Genomic DNA, 20597 nt, shown 5'->3' with positions numbered 1-20597 from the left:
AAGACACCAATTGGTCCATTGGAGAGAAAATTGGGCGTGTTCTATGGCGTTTTCCCCTAGAAGATTCCTCCCTTTGGCAGAGTGATTAGAAGTAAGTTTGGGTTGGGTGAGAATGGTTGGGATACCAATGCTAGTTTAAGATGTTCTTTGGTTGTGCTTAGTAAAATAAATACTAATAACTTTTTGCAGATTTGAACACCTTTGAAGGCTCTTTATCCAGATGTCTGTATGCTCTGTTATGAGAACCCCGAGACAGCTCATCTGCTTTTGCAGTGTGAGTTTTCTTGGAGGATTTGGAACAAGTTATTTGGTGTTCCGACTTCCTAGCAAGAGCTTGGTGTGTCCTACTTTGGTCGAGGACTTGTTAGCTACTTCTTCTGCAGGTTTTGGAAGGAGGAAAGATAGGGCAGCATTGTAAAAATGTGGTATTTTTGCAGTTTTATGGGGGTTATGGTTGGAGGGTAATGCATGGATTTTTCTGGGAAAAATTTGAATTGGATGCTGGTTTAGGAAAATATCATTCTCTATATGGCTTCTTTGTGGTGTGTTGGATTTCAATTTTTTAGGGAGCTAGCTTTTCGAATTTACAGCAAGATTGGAGGAATTTGCTGGGTTGATGTTTATTTATTTTTGTGTTTTTAGTCTTTTCTTTTGGTTTGTTCCAGAATTTTATTGGGAGATTTCTTATTCTCCTTTGTATAAATTCTTTTCCTATTAATTAAATCTTATTTTGCTTTTGCTAATGGTTATTTTAGTCTTTTAGTATTATTAAATTTGTTAGTGTTATGTTAATGAGCGAGAGCTTGTAAAGGTATTCTGGTCATTAGAATGTATTTGATATGTATTATAAATAGAGGGACAGACCTATCTTTGTGTTAGGTCATTCATTAAATAAAAAATCTCAACATGGTATCAAAGCAAGATCCAACCTAAACCCTATCACCAAAAGAAACTCGGCCGCCACCAGAAAACACCCTCCCATTTCTGCCCTTCAATATTTCACAAAAGCAACTATATAGCCAGAAACAGAATCCTCTGAACCCTACAAAATCCCATAACTGGAACCTCCTCATGTGCCTCCATGCACCAGCTGACTTCCGGCAGTCCCGACCACACACGCTGCCATCTGAGAGTGTTTCAGGCCACCTTTTTTCTTATTTTTTCCTCCAGCATGTTCTGATTCCTTCCCTAGACTACATTAGCAAGCTATTGAGCATGTGTTTTGCTCAAAGATGTCAACCATGCCCTCATGGAAATCCATTAGCTGTTGTTTGGTGCTAGTAAAAAGCTATTTGTGAGTCTCTTGGAGCAGTGGAAGTATTTATAAGTTGATTTGTGAGGCTGTGGCAGTGTTATATCAGTTTGTTGGTGGTTCACCCCGTTCGTGGTTGTTTCGGTGGTTCAGCTTGTTTGTGGTTGTTCTGGTTAGTTTTGATTGTTCTTTTTGCTTGACTGTGGTTTGATTTGTGAGTATTGGGATGGAGTCTATGAATCCCAAAAGCATGTTTCCTTCGTCACCGCTGCAGATAACAACCAAAAAGTTGGATGGAAAGAATTTATGTTCAGTGGTCTGAGGCTGTTAGGGTTATTTAGCAGGATTAGGAAAATCTGACCACTTGTTGCAATCAACTCCTTTTGATGAGAAGAGAAAAGAAGTGTGGATTTTGGAAGGTGCTCGATTCTTTCCGTCTTGTGGAACTCAATGGAGTTTTGGATTGCACAGATGTGCATGCCTCTAGATACTTGCAAGTAGATCTGGGATTATACCAAGCTTCTATACTCTAGTAACATTGCATGTATGTATGATTTATCCCAGGAGTACTTCTAGCTGCAACAAGGAGATGGGAGCGTTACAACGTATTTTGGAGAGATGAAAGCATTCTAAGGAGCTTAACATTGTGCAATCTATAGCCGCCAATGTTCGTGAGATGCATAAGTAGAGGGAGCAGATGTTAGTTCTTTGGGTTCTAGCGGGTTTGAAGTCCAAGATTGAGGCAATTTGGTCCCGAATACTTAGTAGTGTAGAGCTGCCATTATTTTCCAATGTTTATTATTACGTCCTTTGTGCTTCCTTCAACACAAATTCTCTTGCTTTTGCATTTGGCTCTGAGAGGGTGGCCTTTGCCACACATGGTGATTTTAGTTTTCGACCAAGCAGCCACAGAAGTTATTGAGGTGGGTTGAGCAGTCATGGTGGTAGAGATGGACGAGTTAGAGGCACTCCTTGCAAATGTTCTCATTGTGGATGAGGTAATCATACTATTGAGCGGTTTTGGGATCCTTCGCATGTTGCCAATGTAGCCACCACCAACTCCACACCTTTGGGGGTAGCCAATGCAGGAACCACCGACTCCAAACCTTTGGTGCCAAGTGGGATAATGTACTTTATCTATGTAAGAGGAAGAATATTCCAAGTTATAGTGGTATCAAGCATCAGAACAAGCTTCTCTTCCCATTGCATCTCTTGCCCAAATAGGTAACCCCACAACATGCCTATCATCCAGTACTTTTCGTCCTAGTCTTTGCTTTATAGACTCTGTTATCACCTAATTTCTTCTCTACTCTCTAGTACCCTAAAAACTTACTTTGTGTTACTCTTGCTGATGGATCCCCCATTGCCGTTAAGGGAACTGGGATTGTAAATCCCACTTCTTCTATTTCTCTTCCTTTAGTTTTGTATATTCCCAAATTTCCTTTCAATCTTATATCACTTAGCAAGATTACCAAATCTATGAATTATTCAGGAACATTCTTCCCTGATTCTATGGTCATTTAGGATTTGCAGATGAGGAAGACGATTGGCAGAGGGCATGAAGCTGGTGGACTTTATCACTTTGAGCTGTTATCTCCCTCTACTGCCCACACAGTTGTTGCCACACCTCTCCAAATCCAATGTTGGTTTGGTCATCCTTCATTGGAAAAGCTGAAACATCTAGTTCTTGATTTGAGTTTTGTGACTTGTCTTGATTGTGAACCCTGTAAGTTAGGAAAACATTATCATGTCCTTTTGCATCTTGAGTCAATAAATGGGCTTCAAGCCCTTTCATGTTAGTCCATTCGGAGTCCTAGTATAGTTGTGTCCAGGTTGGGTTTTTGGTACTTTGTAACCTCTGTGGATGATTATTCAAGGATGACTTGGCTATATTTTATAAAAATTGTTTTGAGTTATTTCATATATTTTGTACCTTTTATTTTGAAATAAATACTCAATTTGGTTTGCTAGTTCGAATACTTAGGAGTGATGATAAAGAGTGTTTCAGTAATCAATTCACTACTTATATGAATCAGGTTGGTATTGTTCATCAATCATCCTATGTCCACACTCCCTTACAAAATGGGGTTGCAGAGAGGAAAAATAAACATATCCTTGAAATCACTCACACCTTACTTTATCAAATGCATGTTCCTAAAGTTTTTTGGAGTGATGCAGTATTTATTGCTTTCTATCTTGTCAATAGGATGCAATCCTCTGTTCTTAGTGGTAAAATTTCCTACTCCATTCTCTTTCCTAATTCACCTCTTTTCTCTCTACCTCCTCGTATATTCAGGTGCGTGTCCTTTGTTCATTAGCTAACTCCCAAAAGGTGGATAAGTTGGATCCTTGTGCTGTGAAATGTGTCTTTGTTGGCTTCTTATGGACTCAAAAGAAATATCGTTGTTATGGTTCTACTCTGCATCACTACTTTGTTTCTGCAGATGTTACCTTCTTTGAGTGTACATCATACTAAACTTAGTCCTTAAGTGCTTCTGATGTTAATGAGTCTCTTCCTCCACCTAATCTTTCAGATTCTAGTTTGCTGTCCTTACCCAATTGTCCACCTGTGTCTCTATGTAGTTTGAGTCCTCTTCGATTGTACTAATTTTCAGGTGTATTCACAATGGTGGCTCCAAGGAAGAGAGTCCCCTCCAGTTTCTACTACCACATCTTTGGGTTCCTAATCTGGTGATCATATTCCCCACGATGTTGATCTTTGCCATGGTTTAAAGTAATGACTGTTATGTAATGGAAAATCAAGGTGCCAATACCGTTTTGGACCGATATAGCGGTGTGGAGAAAATTCACAGTTGTAATGGCTGTTACGCTTTCGTAATGGGTCGTGATGGGTGTTATGCATCCATCACGCTAGATGCACCTTCCGACAGTCTTTAACTTGAAAATACCTCATTTCTCCCCAATTTTTCTGCCTTCTGCTGCCTTTTTCCCTTTTCCCTAGCTCGTCCAGCTTAGATCTAGTGATCTACTGCTGCAAAAATAAAAGTTTGTACTTGAAATTGCTGTCCAAAGGTCGAGTGTGTGCTTCCCCTTTCTTTTGTCAGAAATTTTATCCATTTGAGAAGAAATTTGTTGTTGTTTGGAAGTGTTTTGGGTAGATATGAGTGGGTAATCAAGTTGGAAGCTTGGGATTTGGGTGGATCAGAAGTGGGTTTGAAGAGGTGGCCCAAATCCTCGTTTTTTGGCTGCTATGAGTACTGCTGCTTGTCGTCAGTTTGTGGGTTCGTCCAGTTGACACCAATGTCCTTTGCCAGCATGTATAATTTATTTAACCCAACATCTCCTACCCCCCTCCCTCTCTCCTTTTTATTTTTATTTTTTCCTCCTGCTTAAGAAAATTAAGCAGCTGGAAGTTGAAGCTTAATACCAAAGATTAATTTGATTTATTTTAGGTAATTACATTTTAAAGATAATTAATATAAAATTCTAATTATTGTGGGGGGTAGTAGAAGGGGTAGGGGTAGACCTAAAATAACTTGGAATGAGATAGTGAATAAGGGTTTAATAGTCCTAAATTTGTCAAAAGAAATGGTCCATGATCGCATAAATTGGCGGAAAATGATTTATATAGCTGACCCCACCTAGAGGGACTTAAGGATTTGTTTTGTTGTTGTTGTTTGTTGTACACTGAATTTGGAGCCAAAGACATTCTATTGCTATACATTTTATGTGATATTTGAAATATGAACATTTTATATTTTATGTTTCGTTATGATTTCTTAGTTTAAATTTCACTTATAATCAATAAGGTAGTGTGTCTTCTTGTTGAAACCAAGATAACAATCCATTATTTGTAATGTACATTATATTTAGATTGATTAGGATTTATTAAAAATCATTTAAAGCATTAGTATATAGGATTTTAGGCTCAAAACATGTGAATCTTTGTTGTCTATATGCAACTTCTGTCAGTTCCACTTTTGGGATGTTGACTGTTGTGGCTTTTGTGTGACCTCCGTCATTGTTACTCCCCACCTCCAGGACTGCCGCACTCTTTTTGCTACTTCCATCACTCACCACCATTGAATATAGATTATTGTTGTCTCTGCACTACTTTCCTCCCTCCCAACTTTTGGGATGTTGACCGCTGTTGGTCTTTGTGAGACTTTCATAACTCCCCGGCTTTGGATTGTCACCGTTATTGTTTTCAAGACACTTCTATCACTTCCCAATTTTGGGATGTCATTGTGGTCTTCGCACCACTCCATCACTTCCCACTTTTGGTATGTTGACTGTTGTAGTCTCTGCACTACTTCCGTTACTCTCCACTTTTAGGATGTTATGATATTTGTGAGACTTCCATGACTCTCTGCCTTTGGGACGTCAATTGTCATTGTCTTTGGTGCCATTTCCATCACCCTCACCACTTTTGGGATGTCGGTTGTTGTGGTCTCTGCATCACGTCTATTACTTCCTACTTTTGGAATGTCAACCAACGTCTTTAGACAAAATTTCTCAAAATTTTCCTCCTTTTACTACTAATATTCTTAAATTTTCCATATCTAAATTGAAATCAAAATTTCATTATTTTTTTAAGCCTAAAAAATTTTAGCGAAATGAAAAGCAAGTGTTGGTTCTATCATCTATGTAAGTTGCAGTTTGAGAAATCATAAGGGGCTGAAATATGAAAATTTGTCCATCTTGTGCTTCAATTTGTAATTATCCTTTATTTAGTATTAATTTATTTAATGAGTCTAATTGGCTACTTGTATTGTAATATTATATTGATATTTATGAATCATGTATGTATATATATGCATATTCATTTTATGTCTCTAATTAATTGATTGCCACTTTCAATTACATTTCTAAATTTTTTAGTCATTAAAGGAGTGAATAGTATAAAGTATTGGGTTTTCCACATTCTTTGTCTATGGAGCTGATATGTGATAATCAAGCCGCTCTTCATATTGCCTCCAACCTAGACTTTCATAAGAGAATAAAACACATTGAAGTTGATTGCCATTTTGTTCGGGAGAAACTTGTGCAAAAGCTCATTACTACCACTTATGTGAAGTTCAATATGCAACTTGCTGATTTGTTTACCAAAGCTTTAGGGAGTGCTCAAGTTAAATTTATTTGTAACAAGCGAGGAGCATATAATATCTATGATTCAGCTTGAGGGGGAATGTTAATGGTTATTTTTGTATTTTAGTATTATTAAGTGTGCTAGTGTTATGTTAATTTGTGAGAGTTAGTAAGGATATTATGGTCTTTAGAATGTATTTGATATGTATTATAAATAGAGGGAGAGACCTATATAGGTAGTTCATTTATAAAAAATCTCAACTTCTATAAAAAATGTTTAACCCCTAAGGTGTTTGGTGAAACACACATTTTGGCTATGCACAAATTATATTGAGGCTCTGCCTTAAAGGGGAGATTTGGAATCTACTTCAGAAGAAAATTTTTGTTGGCACCTGGTGTTCATATAATATAAAATGAGGTTCCCAGGGATTGTAATTTTTTGTTTGCTTAGGCAACTGACTTTTCCTTTAGTACATATTATCTGTCTTTATTTTCCATTGGGCTTAATTGTACCACATGTGCTGACCCTTGGCCCTTCTAATACAAATTTTATTTATTTACAATTTTTTTTTTGCATATATGTTGAACTGCTTCTTAGGTAGTTCGATATAATTATACTAAAGAAGAAAGGAAAGCGCTGGTTGAGCTTGTTAGCTACGTGAAGAGCATTGGATCGATGATGCAGCGGTGTGATACGCTTGTTGCTGATGCTTTATGGGAAACTATCCATTCTGAGGTCCAAGATTTTGTGCAAAACACATTAGCTGCTATGTTGCGAACTACATTTCGGAAGAAGAAGGACCTTTCAAGGTGCACATTGGATCTTTATTATGTTATTCGACTTCTGGCTTAAATCTTTACCAATTTTCTCATGCTTTATTTTTAAAACGTTTTGGCATTTTTTGAGGAGGGGGGAGAAAGGACGAGATAAAGATTACATATTTTAGTTATGTTAGTTTATGTCAAAACTTTGTTGGATTAATGGGAGGGGTTCTCCAAGTTGGCAGTAGGACCTTCAACCTGATCAATACCAACAGCATTTGCTTGTACCCTGTTAGGGTGTTTTGAGTGTGGGAAGCGCTACCTTAGGCAGTCTTTGCTGACAGTAGTGCTATGGATCTGCAAATGTCTCACAAAACCCTCAAAACAAAATTTGTGGGAGGACTTCAAATAGTTCCTTCACATGGGAGAGAACGTGTTTGGAGCTTTCTAGAAGAGAGGTGGGGAAGGATATTAACTGAGGGTAGTCGGGATTGAGAGTAGTGAAGGAGATGGAGTATGTCGCTATCTTGTCAAGAACCAAAGAAGGTTTGAAAGCTTATGGAACAGTATTCCAGATCATTTGGGAAGAGGCTAGATTTCAGTCGTTCAGCCGGGTAAGCCATTCAATGAAGAGGCTTGAAGGCCTTCTTGGCCCAATGATAGATTGAGAAGACGTTCAAGAAGAGGTGGGGATCAGTCGGTACCCTCAATTTTGCACTTCTTGTGAGGGAAAGTGCTCTAATGGGGAGATTAGTAGCGGGAGAACTCTGGTCTCTAAAAAGAAAGTGAAAATCTGAGCATACAAAGTTTGGATGGTTCCATTGGGACTTAGGGTGCTGGGATGATGGAGATCTGTTTTTGTTTGAATTTCCATCCTAAGAAGCGGCCAAAATTTAGGGAAGGGTTCTCACCAGAGAGTATTGGAGCTTCTGCATCACTGCAGCTATCCCAGCTGCTGAGTTCTACATGGTTTCCAGGTAGTTAGATTACCAACTTACTTGTGGTTTGAGTTGGTCTACAGAGAAGTCAATGGCCTGTACAGAGGATATGCAGGGCTGACTGAAGACAGAAGAACTCATCATGGTTGTTAAAATTCTGACTTAAATTGTAGAATTGTACAATTCTATGATCCAATTTCACCCCCATGATCCAACTCCTAAGGAAAATTGCATTGCTGTAGAATCATGGCAGAATCGTTGGAATCGTGGAATTGAAATCGTAAGTGGGATTGTAATGATCCTACAATGCTGCCTGGATTGGGTTTTTTCCCTCTTTGGGCTTTAATGATAAGGCCCAACATGTGCTTTTACTGTACCAGAGGGCCCAAAGTTTTTACATTTAGTCCAAAATCTTCAAATCTAGGGCAAAATAGCTCCCAGCAGCAGTAGGCATTTTTGTTCAATCAACAGCTCTGTTCTTTTCAAGTCTTTGTCAATTGACTAATCAAGTGATCACTGATCGACCAGCTCTGTTTGACAAGTACAACCAAAACCAGAGAGCTTTGGCGTTTGATCAGCAGCAAGCCAGCAACCAGCCAACCTTTTGAACACTTCTCGTCACTCTCCTCCAGTCGACTACTTGTCTACCCGGTTCGTGTTTGATCAGCACTCGCCAGTCGCCACTCAGTTGGTGATAGCTCTTTGGTGTTTGAATCCACTCCTCAGTCCTCTTCTCTCTGTCGAACACCTCAGTACTCTTCATTCTTCAACCAGATTCTAGGTATGCTTGAGCCTTGAAACATTTTTTTCGTCTTGAATCTTGAAAAAAAATAACCATTCAGCAGAATCAGCATTCAGCACACTGCTCAGCAGTGAGCTACAGCTGCAGCTACTGAGCTCTGTTTTTATTCTTCTTCCTCTTCTTTTTTTTGTTTTTTTGCTGAGTTGCTGTTCATCTCTTTCTGTGAAGAAAGAATCAGCAATGTCTTTAAGTTAAGTAAGTATTCAACTTCTTTGAAATTTATTAGTAATCTCTTTAAGTTTAAGTATTTAACTTCATTGAAATTTCCTCTTTTTGATTGTTGATTGATTTTATTTATTTTATTATTATTATTATTATTATTATTATTATTGTCATTGTCATTGTCATTATTATTATTATTATTATTATTATTATTATTAATATTATTATTATTGTTTTTTAACTTGATTGACTTATTATTTAAGCTTATAGTCTTAAGAATTGTCATAAAATTCCATATACATGGATTTTAAATATTTATTTTAAACTGAGTAGAATCTTATGATTCTCGATCCGATTCTACGATCCAATCCTGCAGATCCCTCCAATGATCCTATGTAGAATCCCGATTCTGACAACCTTGGAACTTGTTCCAATTTTAAATGGGCAAGATTGCTGGTTAGAGTTAGCGACCCTGACATTTTGGCAATGATTTTGTTGGAAGTTGGTAGCTGGATATAAATTCTTGTATGGGTGCATCAATGCAGCAGATGAGGAAGTCTAAGGGGATGGTGTATGAGGTGGAGTGTGGACCTCACATGTGACATGTGGCAGTGTGAAAACTCATAAGCAATCTGGATGAGAACAATTCAAAAAGTGCCGATGAAGGAGCACATGAATGGCGGGTGGTAGGAAAGGGGAGGGGAGGTGGTTAGGGATTTCTTTGAAGGCTACAAAGGCCAGGGCTCCCATGCAAGTTTCTTTTCTCCCTTTAAGACTATTTGGGAAATGCTCAGTGGGTGAAACCTTCAATGGAGAGGTGTGATGGTGGTGGACTGCTGCTTCACGTGCAAAAGAGATTTGTCCACTGCTTTGTTGGCTGGGATGTTTGGGACCTGGTTTTGTGGTGCTTCAACTTGGTTTAGGTTATGCCAGGGAGCCTTAGGGAACTTCTTGTTTGTTGGAAGGATATAAAAGGAGATAGAAATTCTAAGAAGTGAGGTCTGGCTCCTTTGTATGATTTGGTGTTTTTGGAGTGAAGATACAGGAGAGTGTTTGAAAGAGCAGCGCTGCCATTCAGAACCTCAAGAATACTGTTGTGCACGCTTCATTTAATATTTTTTTTAGAGTTTGAAATTTTTACTCAGACCTCACCACTTGGATGAAAATTTTTTGTTTTACTTTATTTTAGTTTTGCTAAAATTGTTGATTGTTGTATGGTTTTGTTTTTGATCTCCGGTTGTAGTTGCTAATGACTGCCAACATAATGAGTGTATCTCTGAGGAGAAAATGCAGCTGCAGTAAGTGGGGGTTTGGAAGTGGATAAGAAAGGGTGTAATGACTTTTTTGCTTTGATTCTTTTTGTCGTGGGGATTAGCAATTTTCCTTTTTGGCAGGATCACTGGTGTAAGGATGTCCCTTTGAAAGCCCAATTTCCTGATCTCTTCTTTCTGGCCTGAGAACATTGAGGTGTGTGCTAGTTCTTGTTTTGTCCTCTCTATTGGTGGTGTGACTTGGAACATTTGGAGGAATACTCAGGACTGTGAGCTGGAAGTTTTCTCAAATTTTTTTGGATAATGTGTAAGTGGTGGTAGACTTGGAAAGGTATGCCAACGTAGAAGTTGAGTAATGGTGGCTTCAACATGGTTAAATCCTGCCAAGAACACCTTTACTAAGACTTAAAGGAATGCTCATGAATGGGAGCTGGAAATTCTGTATATTTTTGGATAGTGTGCAAAGTGGTTGTAGATTTTGGAAAGCCAGGACATGCCCCAAAGTGGAAGTTGAATAACAGTGGCTGCTATATGGTTAAGTCCCATTATGAAGACCTTAACAAGGACAATCTTGTTTCTGGAGCATGGGGAACTATGTATTCACTTAAAAATTATAATTGAAGCAATTTTTTTTTTTTTTCAACTGGCAAGCAACATGGAGGTATTTACAATTGACAACCTCCCAAAAGAATGGAGTGTTGTACCTTTGAGTAGATGTTATAATTTGTAAAAAATGTCTTTGAAAATCAGTGGACTAGATTGTATTGCACAGTTCTTGGATAGGGAATTTATTGAAGTTGGCTTTGTCCCTTGCTGGTTACTCTGAGGCAGTAGCTAGGTCCATTGAGGAGGGACATTGGGCATTGGACTACATTGTATTACACAGTTCTTCATTTTAGTAGTGGATCTTTTGAGTAGGCTGGTTGATAGGGTGGTGGATAGAGGTTTAAGGAAAGGTTTGGCAGTAGGGAGGGAGGAGATTATGGTTTCACACCTTCAGTTTGCTGATGATACTATCTTTTTCTTGGAGGTCACAGGCTTTCTATTTTGAATATGTTGGGCCTTCTCCATATTTTTGAAAGGATTTCAGGGCTTAAGATTAATCTGGGGAAGAGTGGTATTGCGGCAATTAACGTGCCTGCAGAGCATGTTAGGGAGTTATCTTTAAAAGGTGGGGTGCGTTGAGTTGGAGTGGCCATTCTCCTATCTAGGGCTTCCTTTGGGGGGTAATCCTAGATCTGTTAGCTCTTGGGACTTGGTGGTTGAGAGAGTGTCCAAGCATCTAGATGGGTGGAAGAGAGCTGTTTTTTCTCTAGGAGGCAGGATTATTCTAATTTAGGCTTTCTTTCTAGTATCACGTTGTATTTATTTCTATTTTCAAAATTCCAGCCTGTGTTGCTAGTAAGGTCGAGAGAATTATGAGAAATTCTCTTTGGTCTGGGGTAGGGAGTTTTAGGGATCATTTGGTGAGATGGGAGGTGGTATGTAGGTCTAAACAGGAGTACGGTTTGGGTCTTGGAAATTTGGTGTCTAAAAACAAGTTTGAACTTGATGGGAATGGGTGGGATACTTATATGGGTTCTAGATGTTCTTCAGGATGTCTGTGGAAAGCTGTTTCCCAATTACCCTCTCTTTATTCCCCATACTAAATTTGTGTTGGGTGGGGGGTGTAATATCTGTTTTCGGAAACACCTTTGGTTGGGGAATGTTGCTTTTTCCATCGCTTTTCCTTGCCTATTTCATTTGAGTTCAGGACAGAATGATCCCATTTCCTCTTTTGTGTAGGTTTGGTTGGATGGTCATTTACCCTCTTGGAAATTTCATTTTAGGAGATCCTTGAATGATAGGGATACAAATGAGTTATCTTTGTTGTTGGTCCTATTGAACAATTGTCGGGTATCCCAGAAGCTGACGGTTGATCCTGGTTGTTGGATCCTCTGGGGTTTATTCTTGCAAATATTTTTGTGAATTCTTGGTTCGCACTAATTTTTACTTTCCATCTACAAAATTATTTGGAAGGCTAAAAGTCCCCCCTAAAATCAAAGATTTTCTCTGGTTGGTTGTTAATAGGATAAATACTGGTAACTTGCTGCAGATTAGGAGGCTTTGAAAGGCTCTCTCTCCAAATATATGCGTTCTTTGTTTTAACCGCTCAGAATCTGCTCTGTATATTTTCTTGCGTTGTAATTTTGCATGAAAGGTTTGGAATAAGTTATTCATTTATTTTGGAGGACAGTGGAGGAGTTTCTGGCAATATCTTTTGTTGGGTCTGGTGGTAAAGCGCTATGGATCTGTGCTTTATTTGCAGTATTTTGGGTTTATGGAAGGAACAAAACTTGCTTATATTTTTGGGGAAGAAATTATCATTTTTATTGGTGTGGGAGAAGATTTTTTCTCTGGCTTCTCTCTGGTGTGTGGGTAATGGTAACTTGAAGGGGATATGCCTTTCAAGTAATCAGCGCGATTGTCATTCTTTGTTGGCTTGTTAAGCTGTGCTGATTTCCTTGTGCTGTTCTTTATACTGTTGGGTTTTCTTCTCTGCAGTTTTGCAGGTTTTGCTAAGGAGATGTCTCTTCTTCTGATTGTACATTTTTAATCTATCTAATGAATTTCTTTTGCTATTAAAGAAAGTCCCTCTTTGCGAAATTGGATTATAAGATTGAGTAAAAAAATTGTGAGATTTATGTGCGTATATGTGTATTATGCACGCACACGCACTGAGAGATATAGTTATAAACACACAAACACACATCTAAAATTTCTTCAATAAACTTTGTGTTAGATGATTGAGCACAAATGCAAATAATTAGTTAGGTCATATTTTTTGCATCTCTAATGTTCATGATGTTCCTATACGTGTTATCTTCATTACTCATGAGAGTATGGATTCTTAGAATTTTTACTCTGGGAGGAATTTGAGTCTTGTGTTAAATATGTTTGGCTTTTTCTCTTTGGGGATGGATGGAAGGAGTTAGGCATTAGATGCTTCAGTGGATTTTTTTGCGAGTATTATTTGACTTGTCTAATCCATGCTTATAATGCTTCTTATTTTCTTATGCATTCGTTTATTAGGAAAATTAGGACATCCTCTAAAATAAAGGCTATCAATTGGACTCCAGTCCTTAATAGGATCACTACTAGTGATTTGCTTTAGAAGATAAAGCCAAATACATCAGTTTTGTGTGCTTTCTTGTCACAGCGGGTAGACTTGTTCACTTCTTCTTCTTCTTCCTCTCTATTTTATTTTTATTTATTTATTTTGCATTTTTTTCAATGTCTTTGGATAGTTTGAATAATTTGCTTGGCATTTTTGGGGAGCACTTATGCATATTTTGTTTGGAAAACTATCGTTGCCTTGGTGTTTAGGTATTGTAATGAGCAAAGAAGTCTCTCTGGAAATGTGCAATTTTTAGTTATCTAGTGATTTGTCGGAACAAAATGCTAGAATATTTAGAGCCTCTCTTACTTTCGACGAATCGGTATGGTTTATGATTGTTTTTCTTGCTTAATTTGGTGCTCTGCCAATGGCTTCATTAAAGGAGGACCTCTGAGTGACTAGCAAGATTGTAAAGCTGTACTTCATTAAATTTTGTTGATGTCATGGGTTTTTCTTTTATCCTTTTAAGGTTTTAGTTTAATATGTTGGATCTATCCTTCGTTCCGTGTTCTCTTTTTTTTTCCCAGTAAAATTTTCTGTTTCTAAAAAAAATTCAAATAATACTATCATGAAAAGTAGCATTACCAGGTACATACACACACTAACCAACAAGTTCATATTTTCTAAACTCAATAGTTTAAAGTCCAAGGATGAGAACAAGAATGCCAAGTCTTAAGTCCGATTTGGTGGTGTTTGTTACATGAATCCTCTTTTGCCATTCTGCAAGAGCTAGGGCAATATTCTCTGAGAAATGGAAGGCTGTCAAATTTTTACTATCTTAGTCCAAATTGTTTTAGGTCTACGCCTCCCCCTCCCACTGCACAAATAATAGGTCTTTGAGAATCTTTCTCTTGCACTTCAACAATTCGGAATGGTCTCTCTTGCTCACTCTCGTTCTAGGTTTGACTCTCTTTCTCTCTTGTGAAAGTACTCCTTCATTGAATCAGTTTGAAAGAAGGCATGGAGGAGAATCTCCTCAAGTTGGTGCGAGGTTGAAAGCAAGACTTTTGATATGCTTTTGGAGAAGTTTTGGAAAGGGGGTTTGTTCATTTGGAGGAGAGATCCCAGTGAGAAATAGGTGGATCAGAATCACCCTATGGGCTGCAAAATGGGTGTATGATTTGTGTCCTTTAATTTACAGCTTGGAGCATTTCTCTTTTCACTGAAATTTGGTAGATTGATTTTCTGGGTGGCTTGTAGATTGAATCACAAAGGGAAATTCTTGGAAGTGGGAGTGCAGTGGAACAACAGAGAAACTCTATTTTCATTCTAAGAGATTGAAAGGGGAAAATTGGCGTAGCTTTGTTGAAGTCTTGGAGTCGGTGGAAGGTAAGCGGGTGATTCCTAATGCCAAGGGGGAGTTAGGGAAGGGGCTTGCACAACCAAACCGTCATTGGAATTTGAAGGATGCCTTGGTTGGAGAATAGTCGCCGAAGGTCCAGCAGGGTGAGTGGCAGTGCAGCAACTGTGGATGTACAGTGCGACTTCAGGTGAGCATGGTCCTGTGGACATTGCCTTAGCTAGGGTTTGTGATGTGGAGAGGGCTGAGGGTTGGGAGCCCAAGAGTAAAGGAGCAGGCTTGTAGTTGGGTGGGCTGGGGATTATGCATATTACTTTGAACTGGGGCTTAAAGGGCAGCATGCTCCAATTATTTTGTCTTCTCCAGAGCAGGCCCAAGACAAATCTCTGGCTCTGCAAAGTCCTGTTAGATATCAGGCCCAAAGTCCATTAAAAAATTCCATTGAGCAGCCGTAAATCACTTAATGAACAGGCCTAGAGTTTGGTAGAGGTGGTTGAGGAGATGGGTGACGACACAGATGGGCATAACAAAATTGGCTTTGGGCAATGCGATGAAATGGAGGATAAACATCATCGGGTTACTTATCCTACAACTGTGGGAGATTGTGTGGATGAGCTATACGAGAAGTTAAATGTTGGGAAGATGGGTGGGGCAAGGGATTTATTGAAGATAGATGACATTAGTAGTAGTGTTGATATAGAGGATGGGTGTAAGGAGGCTCTTATGGAGGATTATGTTTTGACTGGTCAAAATGGGAATCGAGATGATTGAAGATTTAATAACAACATGGCAAAGATGGATGGGGTGAAGGAGTCCCAGGTTGCTGACAAGGAAGCAATATTAAAGGTTTATACCCATGCGAGGCAGAAGAGCAAGGATATTACGGATGACTCAATTGGGAAGAATTTCAGGGCAGAGGGAAGGCACAGTGCTGGTGATTTTTACATTGAAGACTCGAATGGAATGAAAAGAGTCTTAAATAGGTAAGTTAGTGGGGAAACTTCGTTGGAGAAGAAGTGGGGAGACGTATCAGATGAGGAAAGTGATATGGTTAGTGATTTTGATTGTGATGAAGGGCTTTTTTAAGGTTCGTGAAACTTGGTAATGTTTTAGATGATTCTGATTTTATGGGTGACCATGCTCAATAACCAATGGATGATCTAGAGGGAGTTCTTGGATCGAGGAGTGATGAATTAGAAGAGGTAGAAGATAAGAAGAATGATATAAATATTAATTTTGTGTCTCATATTCAACATAGCTGGATAAGAGAGGTATGTGACTAGCAGACTAGAAGGAAAGGAAGTTCACTCAGATGAAGGCATAATCAAGGCTAAGAAGGGCCCACTGTAATTGGATAATTTGCTATGTTCAATCAATTACGTTGGGAAAGGTTTGAAAAGAGGTTTTCTTAGTTTTGTTTAAGATTAGGTACGTTCTTGGGTTGAGGATTATAGTGGTTTGAATGGTGGGCTGTTTTGTTTTATGGTGGTCTTATTATTATTATTATTTTTATTTTCTTTGAGGATTCCTTATCCTTTACTGCTTGTACTTTCTTTCTCTCTTAATATATATTATTTTATTATTTAAAAACAAATGCTATCTATGATTCTCCCAGGCCGGTTGAAAGGTTGCTCCTACCCATCTTCACAGAATCTTTTTCCTCCTTCGAATTCTCTAGCATCTCCACATCCCTATTAGACTTCACTGGTGTCTTTAGAAAGCCTTTTATCTCCACCTCACTTGGGTGTATTACTCCCGAACCCCCATCAGTCAAGCCACCTCCCACATTTGGTTCTAGGGCTTTTATTTGTATTGGATTTTATTTTTATGCTCAGCAAACCCACTGATCTAGCCCATTTAAACTCGTTTAGACCTACTGGAAAAGCAGGCTTCAAAACAAAGCCTCCAGGCCCAAATCTTCAACATACAACTTGTCCACTTCCACTATTTTCGGCCCAAATTTCAGTCCATTAGTTTTAGGAAAGAGATTTTCAAAATTTGAATTAGATTTGAGCCTAGTTAATGCTTGAGAATCTCCTCTGCCCCAAATTTACTTTTTCCAAATTCGAGGGCCTACCTTTCTGAAATTTTTGGCTAGAATCGCCGGAATTTTCCCATCTCCAATCAATCAAAGCTGACTCACTTTGAAATGAGCAGCGCAAAGGCTATTCCAAGTATATGAGTTACATCGTGTAATAATTAGCCCAAAAGGCCAAGTTGTCTCCTCAGGGAATGCAACTTGGTTTCAAACTCGCGTAAAAGAGAAAGAAGAAAATGAGAAAATATTTTACTGAACATATTTAGATTCGAAATCTTGGGGTTTTTGAAAGTTTGTTGCGAAATTAAAACAAAATGAAACCTAAAATGAGAACATAAAATAAACAGTACGAAATTAAACAAGCAAATGAACTACACTTAAACAGGGTTTTAAACGAAAATGAACTCAACCTAGTGCTTAACAATTTAAATCCACATTAAAATGAGCTCACATGAAAATTAAACCTACAATAATAAGTTCCATTAAATATTAAAATGACATTGAAATTTAAGCAAGCTATATAATTAAAGAGACAAGAGAGCAAGAGAGAGAGTGAGAGAACTAAAACAAAAATTAACCTAAATAAAAAATTCCTCAACAATAAAATAAGCTTAACACACTAAACAATTTAAACAAACATTTAATTTCAGCAGAAACTTTAAATAAAAGCAAACTAAACTTCAATACTAAAAGTGCTCAAACAAATATTAACTCCAACACTAACTTTAAATAAAAAAGGCAAACTGACTTTAATAATAAAAATAACCCAACAAATATTTAAATTCCAACAAAGACTTTAAAAAGAACAAACTGAACTTAATAATGAAAATAACCCAAACAAGAATTCATTCCAACAATGACATTAAATGAAAAAGTCATTGAATTTAATAATCCTCAAACAAATATTAAAATAACACAACGAGAGAGAGAGAGAGAGAGAGAGAGGTTGAGATGCACACAGCAGCAAGGCTGCTCTCTGTTGCTCACGGCTCCCAAGGGAGAACCTCCTGTGTGGTGCTCTTCCCTCAAACTCCCCTCCAAAGCCTCTCCAAAACCCTAGCTAATGAATAATAATGAAAATAAACCGAACTAGAATTCATTCCAACAATGACATTAAATGAAAAAGACAAATTGAATTTAATAATACTCAAACAAATATTAAAATAAGAGAGTTCCTCACGGCTCCCAAGGGAGAACCTCCCTGTGCAGTGCTCTTCCCCCAAACTCCCCTCCAAAGCCTCTTCAAAACCCTAGCTAATGAATAGCCCCCTTTTACTTTTCATTTTATGTCTCTCTCAAAAGCAGCCCTCTTACATGGCTTCTTTGTTTTTTTTCTAAACCCAGTGCATGGCAGAGAGTCTTCATGCGTGGGCCTCCTCGTTAATATCCAGCCCAGGTGGCCTTCTTTAATGTGCCTATTCTAGTTGCATGCATGGGCCTTACGTGCATGGCCCATGCACGTACGCTCAGCTTCCCTTGCTTCTCCTCTCACACACGGCCCTCTCATGCACGCGGCTCGTGTGCCTCTTCATGCTCATGGCCCATGTATGAATAATGTTGCATGGCCCTCTTGAATTTGCATGCTTGGCAGCTTTTCTCACACGCACATGGGCCTCTCCCCTTTTTTATCTTCAAGCATTTCCCTCTTCATGCTCACAGCCCACAAGCTCCTTCACGTACACGGCCTTTTCTTCGTTGCATGCATGCCTACGGCTAAGCACAGCTTATCTTAATTGCAGTTTAATTTCATTTTAATTCCTGAAAAATTACCTGCAATAATAGAATACGAATGTGCGTAAAATTACGGCAAGTGTGGGTTAATTATCTTAAAATCATCAAATGAGCTCAATGATTGAAATAATGGACATAATTAAGTATTTAATTAAAACGGAAACACTTAATTAATGCATTTAAATATTTAATTACGTAACTTCGACGCGTAATCAAAAGCTCCATACTTTACCATCTCTGCATAATTAGGCTCATTCGGTAGCCCATTATACTGAAGGCTTTTACCTTCTCGCTTTTCTAAATCGATGGAGCTACACTTCCTGCACAACAGTCCTAGAGCTTTCTGAATATTCTGTTGTATTTTGCCATCATCACCTTTCGATGAATTGCAGAAGATCTACCAACCTGAGGCTTATAGCAATATCTTGACAACAAGCATACTCCATCTATGTTTGACACAAATCAAATGATCAAAGGTCCTCTTGAAAATTTCGTCTTCTTTGTCCAAGGAAAATTGATGTTCTGCATCCAAAATTTTGAAATTGTTCCTAGGTCCATTGGACCTCTTTGTCTAGCAATATAGAGCGAGAGAACTTTTTCCCAAAATGCTCCAAAATTTTGAGAGCTCACGACGAAAGAATCCATTCAAAAGAGAAAACCTTTCTATCTTGAATGAAGTAGACATGGTGAAGTTCTAGTTAACAGAGCAAGGGGAGTATAGGTTTCAATGAGTGGTTAAAGTGACGATGTTGAATGTTTCTTGTGGTGGGCTAGATAAATGAATGCTTCTAATGGTAGGCGAGGATTGAGCAGTTTCTGTTGAGTGAAAAGAGATTTCAGATGGAAGACGAGGGGTTCTGTTGGTATTGAACAATGGAAACAGAGGCAATGATGTTCATGTTGTATGAAGGAACAAGAGGCGACGATGTTTGATCTCTGTGACAGAATGGTGGTGTGATGGGAGGTCATGGGGAGAAGGATTCGGGGAATAGGGGTTTATAAACAGCCAAACAGAAGAGGGAAGGGACTCACCATGCTTGCTGTCTTGAAAAGAGGATATGCTGGGTGGAGAGCATCGTTCCTCTGCCTTTGACTGCTATTTTGCTCAAGAACTTATGCAAAAGTTCATCGTAACAAAAGTTTACTTGGTCCATAATGTTCTATTATTTTGTTCCGGACTGTTATAGAAAGTGAATAATGTGGGACTATTTGATACCCATATTGCTGAATAGTTTTCCCCTAACAAAGTCCATAAAAGCTATTAAATTTCGAGATATAATTCTTTTTTTCTTAATTATCAGTGTCATGCAAAAGAGCCATTGTCATGTGATGATGCTTGCAAGTTGCAACAATATGATTCCATCATTGTGAGTTTTATGCGAGAGAGATGGAGGTAAGAGTTGCCTGACCATAAGATGCAGGGGCAGCGTTAAGGTTATGCAGCCATGAAGAAATTAGAAGAGAGGAAGGGGAAGGGAGGAGAGAGGAGATACCGGGGGTGAAAACTCACCTTCAATTCCAATTTAAATTCATCAACAACTAACTACAACATGGCTTTCTATTTATAAGAAAACCTCTTCACATAAAATTACATATAAACCCCTAAAACTACATTACATTACAAACATAGTCGTAGAATACACAAATACTACAAACAAAGCCCCAAATGCACATGATACTCTACTAATTAAAACTTAACCCTACTCTTCTTAATTATTCTCCAACAAGGATCTTCCTGAGGTCTTGCTTCTTGTCCTACATCACCATACTTCCTGCAGCTCAAGTATTCTTCAATCTGTCAAATGTTGTATGAAAAAAATTTATGCAGTAAAATTGAATTGGATGTGTTGGATGGAGACAATCAGCTTCTATTTATTTGAGTTACTTGCTTTATCTTTCTGACTTTTATTGATTCAATTGCTACTATCCAGGATTCTTTCTGATATGCGGACCCTTTCAGCAGACTGGATGGCAAATACAAGCAAGACTGAATCTGAGCTGCAGTCTTCGCAGCATGGAGGTGATGAGAGCAAAGGAAACTTCTTTTCTCCTAGGCCTGTTGCACCAACTGCTGCACAGGTTGAAGCTTTCTGATTTTTTTTTTGTAACTGTTTTAGCTGAAAACAACTGAAAAC

At 38.4% G+C, this 20597-nt stretch overlaps 1 protein-coding gene across 3 annotated transcripts in view; it reads left to right on the top strand.

The window, feature by feature from the left end:
* LOC131153114 (protein PIR) overlaps positions 1 to 20597 on the top strand; it is a 149753-nt gene that overhangs the window by 27343 nt on the left and 101813 nt on the right. For all 3 annotated transcript variants that reach the window (XM_058105175.1, XM_058105177.1, XM_058105176.1), the window contains exons 15-16: positions 6900 to 7111; positions 20394 to 20541. In XM_058105175.1, the coding sequence (XP_057961158.1) occupies positions 6900 to 7111; positions 20394 to 20541 (360 nt within the window). The remainder of the gene's footprint in view (positions 1 to 6899; positions 7112 to 20393; positions 20542 to 20597) is intronic.

This window comes from Malania oleifera, chromosome 4 (genome assembly GCF_029873635.1).
Source record: "Malania oleifera isolate guangnan ecotype guangnan chromosome 4, ASM2987363v1, whole genome shotgun sequence".
NCBI lineage: Eukaryota > Viridiplantae > Streptophyta > Magnoliopsida > Santalales > Ximeniaceae > Malania > Malania oleifera.
The sequence above is the reverse complement of the archived record's forward strand: the minus strand, read 5'-3'. Positions and strand labels throughout refer to the sequence as shown.